Below are 15,125 nucleotides of genomic sequence, written 5' to 3'. Positions count from 1 at the left end.
GAAAAGATACTGAATTTTAAAAATGTCTTTTTTATTTTTTACTTCTGTTGAAATAATCATATATTTTTTCCTTTGACTACTTGTATACTTTTTATATTGGACAATATATCATACCATGAGTGTCCAGGTTAACAGACAATACACTTTAAAAAGATTAGCAAACTCATCTCAACAGTTACATAATCAAAGAGAAAGTTTCAGTTAAAATGTAAGATACTACAAGGGCTGCTTTATGTATAAGCACTTTAGTTTTCACTCATTACTTCAGTCGTTGCTCAACGAAATAGACAAAGATTCATGACTTGGTAGAATAACTATTGTAAATAGGTAAATTACATATAGGATGTTGGAAGGCAACAAATACTTTAAAAAAGAAAGTATAGAACAATATACAAGGGACTGGATATGGGGGAGGAAAGGCAGCAGTTTGCAGGATTAAATAGAGTGATCTGGATAGGTCTCATTGAGAAGTTGAAAATTGAGCAACTGCTTGAAAGAAGTGAAGGAGTTAACCAAGCAGATATCTGGGGGAAAGAGTGTCCCAGCAGAAGGAGTGACTAGTATGCCTGAGAGGCAGCCAGGGCACTGGAGTAAGCAAGGTGAAAAGTAGGAGAAAACTGAGTTCACATAGTGCTTTTCAGGGCATGGGGAGGACTCTGGCTTTTAGACCCTTGCAGAATTTTGAGCCAAACATGGATGTGATCCACATTAGTTTCTTAAAGAATCACTACCACGACTGCTATGCTGGAAGGGAAAAAGGGTGAGGCAGGAAGCCTTCGCAGGAATCCGGGTAAGAATGAAGGTAGGCAACCCTGATGCTAACAGGAAAGGTGGTGAGAAATAGCTGACTTTGGGATATATTTTCAAGTAGACCCAATAAGATATACTTGATAGATTAGATGTGTTATGTCGGAGAAAAAGAGGAATTAGGGATGAACCTAAGAAACTGGAAAAAATGAATAAGCATCAACTGAGACAGGGAAGGCCACAAGTAGAATAGGTTTAGATGGGAAAACCAAGAATTTTGACTATTATTGAGTTTTTGAAGGCTATATAACATCTAGTTTTCAAAGTTTTGTCAATTTTTTAGGAATCTACCCCTATTTTTGCAGATACAATGTGATGTCAAACACCAACTTCTAAAACACACATGCACAAATCAGTTCTGCTGTTCTTGAAGTACTGCGAAGGGCCTAGGTAGCCACTGAGCCATCTCCATCTAACCCCAGGGTTTTGAAGAATATAATTTAAAAACCAAAGGTATAAGGAAAGAGCCATACATTTATCGATTTCACACAAACATTCGAGTCCTCTAGTGGACTTGGGTCTGGCAGTGTCCAGTTGAATTGGGTAGCAACAAGAAGTCCATGAGCACCTACCGTTTGACACACAGGCTAAAGGGCAAAGAAACAAAATAGACTTGGACTCCCCACCATTCAACAAAGTCTTAAAAATTGTGTTTTCTAAGGACATGGCAGGGGGTCTACAAACAAGTTCACAAAAGGTTTCTATATACCTCTTACTGAAAGGCTTTTTAAGAGAACCATCAAAAGCTCTGCAGTTCTTAGAGGGATTAACACTAGATGTTCATGGTCTTTTCTTGATAAAAAATTGTTTGAACTTATAGAAACTTCAATACTTTAATTACAGAGACCCTGATGCACTTATATACTAAGACATACAAATATGAAGCCATCACTCTGCAGGACTGTCAGAAAACTACAGGCCAAGTTTATTTAAAAATTAGGAACCACAATGTTCTAGTGCAGAAAAAAAAAAAAAGTCACCAGCAAACAATGTGACCTGTTATTAAATTGGCTACAAAGGCAATCCAGTGACAAAGAATCAAGAAAACTGAACTAAAATGAAAAACTGAATCAAAGTAACTAGTATATACTTTAGGTGGCTGGCAGAAAGAGTCTTGTACCATGCTGCATCACATTCTAGACCAAAAAATTATTATAAAGCCTTCATACTACTTAAATTCCTATAAGGGTACAGTTCTCATTTTGCTTTTACTTGTAAATATTGTATGTTGTATAACAGCTTTATAATTTTTAACTGTGATCTCTACTTGCATTATAGACCCTGTCTTGATGATGTAATCTCATCTAAACTAAACTAAAACTATCTAAATGTTACTACCACGGATGTTATATTTAACTACTGAAGTATCTTCTTCATCAAAGTCACCTCAAAGCCCTTTTGCATATTAAATGTCAAGAAAGGACCATTAACAGACTTTTCAAATGATGTACAGTAGGGATTGGTAGTTTTCTGTTGCCTTTTTCCTTTTGTAAAAAGCCAGACAGTAAATATTTCTGGCTTTGCAGGCCATACGATTTCTATAGCAACTACTTGACTCTGCTGTTTTAGCATGAAACAACCATTAATAATACGTAAACACATGGGTATGGCTGTGTTCCAATAAAACTTTATTTGCAAAAAAAAATGGGAAGGGGGCCACGTTTGACATACAGTTATGGTTTGCTGATCTGTGGCCTATAGTACAATTATATTCAACATAACACAAGTATATGAAGCTGAACATGTGTGGAAAATGAGTTATGTAAAGGACAGACAGCAGAAAAATAAAGATGCTCAGCTTCAAGCACATAGCATAGCTATGGACTACTGGAATGTATAAAAGCAGATAGAACAACTGGTATAGAACAATTAAAGTGAGATAGGCAAGTTCAAGTGGCAAAATAAATACAAGCACTCTACAGTTAAAATAATACATCACATTAATTTCATGGAGGTCTATAATTTCAGATGGAAATGGCCTTAGAAATAGCTTTGTGTGAATTACTTGTTTTCTGGAAGAGAAATTCAAAGTCCTTAGTGTAGTGGCTTAACAAAAAATGGTTGCAAATTAAAGTTATTTTTGGAGAAGTAGGATGAGATTACATCATCAAGACAGGCAGGGTCTATAATGTAAGTGTCAGATCGCAGTTAAAAATGATAAAGCTGTTATACAACATACATTATTTACAAGGAAGAGCAAAATGAGTAGTCAAAACTTCCATCCAATCTGAACTTAGTATGCTGATGTGGTTGAAATGGGAAATAAGGTAATAAACATACAGAAATTCATCCAAACATAAATAATTATAAAAATATTTAGTGTTATATTTAAACATATAAAATGTGTATGATACTGTGGCCAAAGAGAAGTATATTTTTACACAAATCCTCTGAGAACTAATGTACTTTACCACAAACAGTGAAAATCAGTATATGTTACAGAAAAGAACAGCATGAGCTTTGGGGGGAAAATGCATCTGGATTCAGACTGTTTATAGGACAGATAACTTTAAGGAAGTTACTTGATTTTTTAAGAATATCAGTTCACTTATATACAAAATGGTGATAATACTATCTACCTCACAGGGTTCTTACAAAGATTAAAAACTATATACAGATTTTAAAAGAGCTATTTCCTTTCCTTATTCTTCTACAAACACATCTAACAACAACAACAACAGAAACTAACACTTATAAGTACTTATATGTCAGGCATTTTTTTCATGCATTGATTTCCTTAATCCTTACAATAACTGTGAGGTAGGAGCTACTCTTACATACTATTCCTGTGTCTTAGTTAAGGAAACCGAGCCACAAAGTATTCAAGGCCACACAGCTGTGATGTGCTGATACCAAGATTCAAAACCAAGCTCTGGTTCCCAAATAACAAAATCACAATAAAAAGGCTGAACTACCTAAAGAATTAGTTCTGAAAGTAGTATAAATGTCATTTATTCACTCTGATTAGTTCCCGTTATCTCTTCCATTTGAAAATGTAAAGAAAAGGTACAATTTGTGCATTAAGGTAGTTTAATGACTACAGCTACCATAAAATACTCAATTTAAAATAACTGTAAAAGATTCTAGATTCTACTGGGTCTCTCTACTCTGGCTACACATCAAAATTACATATGAAGTTTTAAAAAGAATACAGATGCCTGAATCCCGCCCCTGGCTTTCTGAACAGGAAGACTACCTAAATGCTCAGATACTCACATTTTAAAAGCATTCTGCAAGTGATTTGAGTACATAGCTGAAGTGAAGAGTCACTGTCTAAACACAGATGTAATGGTGATGTAAGTCCAGTGGCATCTGCAACCAGGATGATTTTCAAAGATAAAAATACAAGTGAGAGGTGGTGGTAAGGAACATGGGACGCTGAGTTAGTGCACTGAGAACAAACAAGTGAGAGGAGAGAGTAAGGAGCCAGATAGGAAGGCCAGATTCATTCCAAGTGCCAGGATGGCCAGGTTGGAAACACAAAGGAAATCAAACAGAAATACAATCTCTATGGCCACAGCAGCAGTTCAGCAACACAATCTGATAACTGTTTGTGAATGGTAAGAATATCTGTTCTTTTGCTATTGCTTATCCTTGCAAATGGCTTGTCATTGTTGCTACTTTTTAACATAACTTGCAACTACCACTAGTTTTGTTATTAATTGCAATTCTGTGGCATTGTCGTAAGCTTGCTAATAAAACATTTGAAATTTGGCTTCACTTTCTTCTCTTAAAATCTAGGAAATAAATTCATTATAAAATCAATCTCAACCTATATTAACCTATTCATTAAATAAAATATGCATGATTAAAAAGCACAGGGAGTACTTGGGGGATCATTTTCACAAAGTACACTACAACAAAAAAACCAAACAGCACCAGAACAATATAAAAATTGAAATACAAGTTCATAGAATTGCAATATCCCTTAGGCAGAATTGAGGCTTCCATTTAGTGGTGCAGTGTTGTGGCTGAACTAATCTGTAACTATATTGTTTTAAAAAGTCATAATAACAGGTAAGCAATTATTTCAACAAACTCCCGCAGTGGTTCTTATCCATTTTTATTTAATGGCCTTCTTTTGAGAACTTCATGGAATCTGTGCATGCTTTTCCTAGGGAAAACAGCAACAAAAACAAAAACCACAAATGCACATAAATGTGGCATTTTCCACGTAATGGCAGGTAGATCATGTACCTTGGCCAGCATTGCAGTATTTCTAAAGACTCACTGTGGGAAAAAATTAATTATCTCTAGTGTATCTCATACCAAAGAGAAAGCCATTCCCAAAGCCCAGATATGTGAATTTTTTATGTCTATGCATATCCATAGCAACAGCACATTCCTAAATGAAAGCTTCAATAGATGTCCGTATTCACAGGTGACCTGGTACTTGCTGGCATCCCCTCCTCTCTTCTCTGTAGCAGCAGTTCTGAATCTTCTTTATAACACACAAAAATATGTGGAATGGTGAAAATATGCTGCTTTAGAGTTAGAACACAGGTGTTTCAGTCCAGGCTTCGTACTTTTTAGCAGTATAATCTTTTTAAAAAATTTAACCTATGCCCTCAATTTATTGTCTGCACAAAGTTTAATCCAATTTTAGAAATCTTTAGTAAATATATTCAGTGGTACTAAGCAAAGCTTCAGTTTCTTCATCTGATAAATGAGAATAGCAATGGTACTTATTTGATAGGACTAAGAGAGTAAATAATACACGTCAAGTATACAGCAAAATGTCTGGCAAAGAGTAAATGGTCAATGATCAATTATTAACATGCCTCATATTGTGCTAAGTGTTGGACAAAAATATCTTTCAGGGTAACAAGAGATATGTATGGAGTTGGAATTAAAAAGGTGTTAAATAAATGACAGTTTCTTCCTCTCTCCATTTGTTAAAATAGAAAGAGAACTGGGACACACGTAATTTAGTAGCATGCTGCAGAGGAAGCTGGCAAGGTTGTCCATCTCCTCCCCATCATGACTGAAGTCCCCACTTCCCTAAGTTCTTGTGTCTGTGGCTGACAAGTCTCAGTGGAATCCCTCTGTGGGCTTTGCCCTAGGATAAGGAAAGCTGCCTTATCCAAAGTTACATCCCCTTCCTAGGCCTCCCAACCCTTTCCCAATCCAATGACTGACTGACAAGGGGATATTAAAGTTGAGCCCTGATCCCTAATTCAGGACAAGTCTGAAGGGTCATCCCAGCTCCAGAGTTCCCCCAAATCAACTGAGGCCTTCTATGTAACTAAAACACAATTCAACTTCCCCCTCTGCCTAATCCTGTTTCACTCCCCTTAAGATAGATATTGATCCTAAGAATACCCCTGCACACAAATCTGCCTTGGAGTCTGCTGCCTCGGGAAATGACTTACGACACTTGCCCAAAGTCAAAAAGCTAATGAGAGAGCAAAATGGAATTTACTACAGATGTGCCAGCATAATTCCACAATTATAAAATGAGCAGAAGAGACCCAATGAAAGAATGAACCAAAAGACCTATAAGGTAATGTCATAAATAATACCTTAAAACATTCTAATAATGCCTCATTTGTGGGTTGGAATAAAAATGCAGAAGGATCTCCACTGAAGTGTGCTGATATAAAACAAGACAGCAGCCATCCCTGCATGGAGAAGAAAATCGGAAGGTGATGAAGGAGATGAATTTCCTGAAATGCTTTGTATTTCACTTCAGGAGCAGAAGACTATTTGGACCAAAAGAAGTTTTAAAGTCAGAATAGCTCCTGCCTTTCATTTTATGCAAGAGAATGCTGCAACCCAGAGGGATACATAGCTTACCCAAGGGCACAACGTAACACTAGCCTAATCTAGGCTTCTCATTAATCTTCAGAGTCCTTCAGCTTTGTCTTCGATATGTGATTTCAATATATGTAAAGTGTAACTCCCATAAAAGATTCATCTATGTTCAAAAAAGTATAAGATACGTTACAAAACTAAGTACGGCTTTTGAATTACGCATCAGTGTCATTCTTTCCTCCCATCAATGTGGATAACTGGGGTTTCACTACATTATGGGTTTTCACAGAATGCTTCAGGAGGAAGGTTAGAACTCACTATCTATGCCTCTAACTACATTAGCAATTAAAGTTCATTAAATATTGTATCTTAATGGCCTTATCTCAAAATGAGGATAATAATTATTCTCTCATTCAATAGGATGCCATAAAGAGTAAATATTTAATGGTAGCAATGCATTCTAAATGCCACATAAACAAACATGACAATACATATAACAGCTTCCAGCAGGTTAACATTATAATAGGTTAATATTACACATGACTGATCAAAAAGAGTACATGTAAGACAGAGGGTCATTTAGACATCTAATTGTTTTCAAACAGGAGAGCAAGATTTAAACTGACAAATTTAAATTTAATTAAGACATCCCAATTCAAATAAGAAAGGTCTTGAAAATCCCTGTGGTTGGCAAAATTACCATCAAGGAACTTAAGACCTCTGAGGAAAAAAAAAAAAATAGGTTAATGGGATAAAAGTTAAAAGCAAATCCATGTTTACCTTTAAAATATTTTTATAGCAGTTAAAATAAAATAGGCTAAGAACAAGAAAGGAAAAAAAATATCAAGGACATTCTACACATTTTAAATTGTTTCTATGAGGTACTATATCATTCATTCTGACACACTATTCCTTGCCTGCTAGAAACTTCCCAAAATCTCTCATAAATAGAATTTACTAGGAAGCATTGCAGTCTTCCCTTCTCATATCTAGTCCTTTATTCAAAATGCTCAAAGAAGAGGCCAGGTTCTAAAACACTTAAATATTTAAAATGTTTGCATAAATTTTATTTATCTTCATTGGGAAAGTTAAGGAGAAATCATGCAAAAGTCCCTCCCCATAGTGCCGTTCAGCCCAGGTTGAGCTCATGCCAGAAATACACTCCAGAACCCCTTTCCATATAGTTCAACTTCCCGTCTTTTAACAATCCAAATGAGCAGTCCTAAGGCCCTTCAGTTCCCAAGATTTCTTTGAAAAATATATTTCTACTCTGCCACAGCTTTTCAAATCCCTTTTTTCCCCTAATTCTTTCCTCTTTTTCTAGTGATAGTAGTAACAATTTTCAAATAAAATTATCACAGTTAGTGGAGTATTGAAGTCCCCCATTATTATTGTGTTGCTATCTCATTTCTTAGTTCTAGTAGTAATTGTTTTATAAATTTGGGAGCTCCAGTATTAGGTGTATATATATTTAAAATTGTGATATTTTCCTGTTGGGCAAGTCCTTTTATCATTATATAATGTCCCTCTTTGTCTTTCTGCTGTTGCTTTAAAATTTGTCTGATATAAGAATAGCTATTTCTGCTTATTTTTGATGTCCATTTGCATGGAATATCTTTTGTAGAAAAAGATATCCGCTTTAGCTTAAGTTTACATGAGTCCTTATGTGTTAGGTGAGTGTCTTGAAGACAGCAGAAACTTAGTTGGTGAATTCTTATCCATTCTGCCATTCTGTATCTTTTAAGTGGAGCATTTAGGCCATTTACATTCAATGTTAGTATTGAGATATGAGGTATTATTCTATTCATTGTGCTATTTGTTGCCTGAATACCTTGTTGTTTTTTTTTTTATTTTTGTTTTGTAGGTCCTGTGAGATTCATGTTTTCAGGAGGTTCTATTTTGGTGTATTTCAAGGATTTGTTTCAAGATTTAGACCTTTTAGCAGTTCTTGTAGTGCTGGCTTGGTAGTAGCAAATTCTCTTAGCATTTGTTTGTCTGAAAAAGACTTTATCTTTCCTTCATTTATGGATCTTAGTTTCGCTGGATACAAAATTCTTGGCTGATAATTGTTTTGGCTAAGGAAGCTAAAGGTAGGGCCTCAATCCCTTCTGGTTTGTAGGGCTTCTGCTGAGAAATCTGCTGTTAATCTGATAGGTTTTCCTTTATAGGTTACCTGGTGCTTTTGCCTCACAGCTCTTAAGAGTCTTTCCTCCATCTCGACTTTAGATAACCTGATGACTATGTGCCTAGGTCATGATCTTTTTGTAATAAATTTCTCAGGTGTTGAGCTTCTTGTATTTGGATGTCTAGATCTCTAGCAAGGGTGCAAATGTTTTCCTCAATTATTCCCTCAAATATGTTTTCCAAACTTTTAGATTCCCCTTCTTTCTCAGGAACACCAATTATTCTTAGGTTTAAACAGGAGAGGTCATTTAGGTCTCAGGTCATTTAACAAAATGCCAAACTTCTTGGAGGCTTTGTTCATTTTTAAAAATTCTTTTAAAATTATTTTGTCTTTGTTGGATTGGGTTAATTCAAAAACCTTGTGTTCGAGTTCTGAAGTTTTTTTTTTTTTTTTTTTTGAGATAGAGTCTCACTCTGTCACCTAGGCTGGAGTGCAGTGGCGTGATCTCGGCTCACTGCGAACTCCGCCTCCTGGGTTCACGCCATTCTCCTGCCTCAGTCTCCCGAGTAGCTGGGACTACAGGTGCCCGCCACCATGCCTGGCTAATTTTCTGTATTTTTTTTTTTAGTAGAGACAGGGTTTCACCATGTTAGCCAGGATGGTCTTGATCTGACCTCGTGATCCGCCCGCCTGGGCCTCCCAAAGTGCTGGGATTACAGGCATGAGCCACCGCGCCCAGCTGAGTTCTGAAGTTCTTTCTTCTGCTTGTTCGATTCTATTGCTGAGACTTTCCAGTGTATTTCACATTTCTCTAAGCATGTCCTTCATTCCAGAAGTTGTGATTGTTTATTTATGCTATCTGTTTCACTGAAGATTTTTCCCTTCATATCTTATATAATTGTTTTGATTTCATTAAGTTGAACTTCACCTTTCTCTGGTGCCTCCTCGATTAGCTTAATAATTGACCTTCTGAATTCTTTTTCTGGCAATTCAGAAATTTATTCTTGGTTTGGATCCATTGCTGGTGAGCTAGTATGATCTTTTGGAGGTATTACAGAACCTTGTTTTGTCATATTACCAGAATTGTTTTTCTGGTTCCTTCTGATTTGGATAGGCTATGTCAGAGAGATCTGGGGCTCAAGGCTGCTGTTCAGATTCTTTTGTCCCATGGGGTGCTCCCTTGATGTACTGCTCTCCCCCTTCCACTGTGGATGTGGCTTCCTGAGAGCCAAACTGTAATGGTTATTTGTCTTCTGGGTCTAGACAGCCAGCAGAGCTACCGGGCTCTGGGCTGGGACTGAGGCATTCTGCACAGAGACCTGCGATGTGAACCATCTTCAGGTCTCTCAGCCATGGATACCAGCACCCACTCCAGTGGAGGTGGCCAGGGAGTGAAATAGACTCTGTGAGCATCCTTAGTTGTAGTTTTATTGCACCAGTTTTGTGTTGGTTGGCTTCCAGCCAGGAGGTGGTGCTTTCAAGAAAGCATCAGCTATGGTAGTATAGGGAGAATCAGGTGGTGGGTAGGGCCCTAGAGCTCCCAAGTGATTATGTCCTTTGTCTTTGCTATCAGGGCAAGTAGAGAAAGACCATCAGGTTGGGGCAGGGTTAGGCATGTCTGAGCTCAGACTCTTTTTGGGCCTGGCTTGCTGCAGCCGTGGTGGGGGATGGGAGTGTGGTTCTCAGGCCGTTCTAGACATTGGCTTAGGGAAAGACTTCATGACCAAGAACCCAAAAGCAAATGCAACAAAAACAAAGATAAATAGATGGGATTTAATTAAATGAAAAGGCTTCTATACAGCAAAAGAAACCACCAGCAGAGTAAACAGACAACCCACAAAGTGGGAGAAAATCTTCACAATCTACACATCTGACAAAGGACAAATATCTAGAAACTACAAGGAACTCAAACAAATCAGTAAGAACAAACAATCCCATCAAAAGACTGGCTAAGGACATGAATAGACAATTTTCAAAAGGAGATATACAAATGGCCAACAAACATATGAAAAAAATGCTCAACATCGCTAATTATCAGGGAAAGGCAAATCAAAACCACAATGCGACACCACCTTGCTCCTGCAAGAATGGCCATGATCAAAAAATAATAGATGTTGTCATGGATGTTATGAAAAGGGAACGCTTTTACACCATTGGTGGGAATGTAAACTAGTACAACCACTATGGAAAACAGTGTGGAGATTCCTTAAAAAACTAAGAGTAGAACTACCACTTAATCCAGCAATCCCAATATAGGGTATCTACCCAGAGGAAAACAAGTCATTATATGAATAAGATACTTGCACACCCATATTTATAGCAGCACAATTAGCAATTGCAAAAATATGGAATCAGCCGAAATGCCCATCAATCAATGACTGGATAAAGAAATTGTGGTATATATACACACCATGAAATACTACTCAGCCATAAAAAGGAATGAAATATTGGCATTTATAGAAACCTGGATGGAACTGGAGACCATTATTCTAAGTGAAGTAACTCAGGAATGGAAAACCAAACATCATATGTTCTCACTCATACGTGGGAACTAAGCTATGATGTCTCAAAGGCATAAGGATGATACAATGGACTTTCAGGATTCAGGGGAAAGGGTGGAAGAGGGGTGAGGGATAAAAGATTGCACATTGGGTACAGTGTGCCCTGGTAGGGTGATGGGTGAACCAAAATCTCAGAAATCATGACTAAAGGACTTATTCATGTAACCAAACAACACTTGGTCCTCCAAAACCTATTGAAATTAAAAAACAAAAAAACAAAAAAACAAGACTGAGAGATTAAATGGACTTTTAAAAAGCTGTAAACAGATAAAAATTTAAAAAATAAAATTATTACAGTTAAAAGAAAAGTCATATCGAAGCTAATTCACAAATAACAGAATTTTGTGTAAAGATAAACTGTGGTTAGAAAAGTGATGACAACAGTACTCTCTTACATAACTAGGATAATGAGAAGTAAACTAACCTACCCAGCATCCAGCCCAGAGCCTGAATGCAACCAATCAGCAATTCATTTATTTACCACCTTCCTACTTTTTTTTTTTTTTTTTTTGAGACGGAGTCCCGCTCTGTTGCCCAGGCTGGAGGGCAGTGGCGCCACCTCGGCTCACTGCAGGCTTCACCTCCCGGGTTCACACCATTCTCCTGCCTCAGCCTCCCGAGTAGCTGGGACTACAGGCGCCTGCCACCGCATCTGGCTAATTTTTTGTATTTTTAGTAGAGATGGGGTTTCACTGTGGTCTCAATCTCCTGACCTCCCGATCCATCCACCTCGGCCTCCCAAAGTGCTGGGATTACAGGCGTGAGCCACCATGCCCAGCCGTTCCTACATTTATATACAGATATTTGTACTAAGCAATGGAAAAATTCTAAAGGAAACAGCATTTATTTTCACTGTCCTTGCAGGAAAATATCAAATACAAAAGGATGGTGTTGAGAAATTACACAAAATATGTTAGACTTAATCAGTGGTCTTCAAAATAGGTAACCCTCTTCAAACGGGAGTATATTAAAAGTTTCAAGGAATAGGTAGTTTTAGAAGCACAAATAGTTTAAGACCTAGGTAGTTTAAAGGAATTGATTTCTGGGTGCTAAATTTGCTAATGAACTCCTTCCCTAAAACTGTGAGGGTAGAAATTTCCACTTCAAAGAAAATAATAAAGGATTTAAGATTTCTGATTTTTAATGGGAAGTTTCTTCAGGTATTTATTAAAAATTGATGATGATGGATATGAAATAGTTAAATATTCTACTGAATATATTAGAAAGAGCCATAAGTTTTATTTTTAAACATCAATATTCACAATCTCCTCAAGATACTGTGAAAATATATTTTGCAATTAAAAAGTTGTAGCTGTCAACATAAAATGTGCAAAGGATTAGACATTTCTTGACACTCTCAGGGAGATATTGAGCAAAAAAGTTTGAAAGCCACCACACCAAATCATGTCAAAGCTTCATTAACCTCTGATAGTCTAATGCCAAACTTCTAAATAAGGACCTACTCTACATATGTTAAGTCCTGGGCTGTCTGAAGTGACAGATAAGCTAGACTAATTAAAGAGCCCTTTGTAGAAATGGTGAGATTTAAGCAGGGTTTTAGGAATGGATAGCAGGGATCTTGAAGAACTTGAGAAAAGATAAATAAGCCCGAGTGGGGAGGTAGGAGCCAGTAAGCATGTAGTGTTCGCCGTAGAGGGAGAGTAATGTGCCCAGGTGGAGAAGGGAAACGGTTCTCAGGTCGCAAGACACTTGAGTTCAAGTTTAGGTTTTACTACTTTTTGGCTGAGTCACTTTGAAGAAGTCTTAAGTTCATTTTGAAGATCAAATGAGGGGAAAGACAGGAAAGAAAGTGTTTTTTAAATTGTAAAGTTATAGCCAGGTGCAGTGGCTCACGCCTGTAATCCTAGCACTTTGGGAAGCTGAGGTGGGTGGATCCTTTCTGGTCAGGAGTTTGAGGCCAGCCTGGCCAACATGGGGAAACCCCGTCTCTATGAAAAATACAAAAATTACCCAGTCATGGTGGCCTACACCTGTAATCCTGGCTACTTGGGAGGCTGAGGCAGGAGGTTGCAGTGAACCAAGATCATGCCACTGCACTCCAGCCTGGGTGACAGAGAGAGACTCTGTCTCAAAAAATAAAATAAAATAAATCAATAAATTGTAAAGTTACAGCACATATTAGTCATTAAGCCCTTTCCAACTGGGAGCCACTGAACAGCAGCAGTTTGCATAATGGTCAAAAGCATGAACTCTGGAACAACAGACTAGATGGAAACAAAAACTCCTTTCCCAGAGGTATGATCCTTGCCAGGTTAACTAAACCTCTCTATGCCCCACCAGCTTTATGCATAAAATCGAGATAAGAGGGATCCACTTTACAGGGTTATTATGAGGATGAAGTGAGGTAATGCATGTAAAGAGCTAAAAAAAAAAAATAGTGCTCATAATAGTTGCATCATTATGGTTGGTGGTGGTATTGTTTAAATTTAAATGTTATTACTCTGATTCTCAAACTGAGATCAAGAGATTATCACTAATAAGTATTTGTTGAATGAAGTCTTTCAAAAAACAGTTATAGGAGGGGCAGCTAAGTCTATTGAAGGGCTTTTATAATAAAAGTCACTAACATGGCCCTCAGTTTTACAGCAAGAGTATGTGGCAATGGTCCAGTGAAGTTCACTGCTGTCATAAATAACAAAGTAACATGCATCTTTTTCTCTTGCTTAAAGGCCAAAAAAGCAAAAGGATCTATTGCATTTTGTTCTACAAGAATATTTTGTGATGTATTCAGTTGGACTATATTTGTTTCTTAAGAGGACACAATTTATTAGAAATAATTTTGCTATATGGTGCCACACGCCACTCTGACCTTACTGAAAGGAATTCTGACACTGAAGAACCAAAAGAGCTTATTTTAAAGCACGCTTACCTATTATTAACATACCAAGCACAGAACCAAAGAGAGTAGAATGACACAGCCCTTTGAATTTTGATTGTTATAGTCTATAGTCATTTAAAAACTGTTACTGGAATATTTTTTAAATTACAGGATTAATTCATAATTCATAATGTATGCTCTTTTTCATAAACCCATGTATTATTTATATGTATTATCACATATACAAATTTATTAATATGCCCATTAATTTAACAAATATGTGTTGAGAATTTATTTATTGAAAGGAGAATGAATATATTTTCTTTTCAAAAGAAGAGACTGGTGTTCCACCCCAGTCCTGACTTTTCAAACCACATTCAGAACAAACTGCATAGTTTTCCAGAAATTATTTTAAAAGCTTTAACTTGAATCTAGCTTTCATAAATTCTGGCTAAAATCTTGAGCAACAATGCAAAAATGCAAAGGTCAGAAATGTGTTATTTTAAGAATAGCATTTAAAAGACGATGTTTTAACTTTTAAAAAGGAGTTCAGGTTACTGTAACTAATGGGAAATGTGCCAGATTGTACTGCTTTCTAACTTCATGCAAGCAATCTAAATGAGCTAAAACTCAGGATATATTCAATATTATGAGATTTTGCTGACAAATAATATGTATTCAGAAGCAACAGATCAGCATTAGAAATTTTAAAACTTACAAGTATGTCTGGCCAGTGAGTAGTTGGATCCACCACTAGTCAACCCGAATCCCTCAGGAATTTGGCTAGAGCTTCGAGGTCTGGTCAATAGTTTAGGAGGTTCAATTTCAGCACCAAATTCAGCTCCTATTACTCCAAGTAAAACAATAGCAGTAGCTTGCTTCCGTCTTTCCTCATAAGATGTAGAAATTTTTTTCATTTGTGGGACACTTGATAAGCAACCTGAAGACCAAAACATAGAATCTCAATTTAAAACAAATCAATATAAAAAAAGACACATGATTAGAAAAACATTCAAGACTGCACATTCGGAAAGAATAG

The 15,125-nt window shown here is 36.8% G+C and overlaps 1 protein-coding gene across 4 annotated transcripts in view; it reads right to left on the bottom strand.

Moving 5' to 3' along the window:
- Nucleotides 1-15,125, bottom strand: part of WDR7 (WD repeat domain 7) — a 377,480-nt gene that overhangs the window by 134,241 nt on the left and 228,114 nt on the right. For all 4 annotated transcript variants that reach the window (XM_004059459.5, XM_055368194.2, XM_019014016.3 and 1 more), the window contains one exon: nt 14,805-15,026. In XM_004059459.5, coding sequence (XP_004059507.1) covers nt 14,805-15,026 — 222 coding nt within the window. The remainder of the gene's footprint in view (nt 1-14,804; nt 15,027-15,125) is intronic.

This window comes from Gorilla gorilla, chromosome 17 (assembly GCF_029281585.2).
Source record: "Gorilla gorilla gorilla isolate KB3781 chromosome 17, NHGRI_mGorGor1-v2.1_pri, whole genome shotgun sequence".
Lineage (NCBI taxonomy): Eukaryota > Metazoa > Chordata > Mammalia > Primates > Hominidae > Gorilla > Gorilla gorilla.
This window is presented reverse-complemented; position numbering and strand designations above follow the sequence as displayed.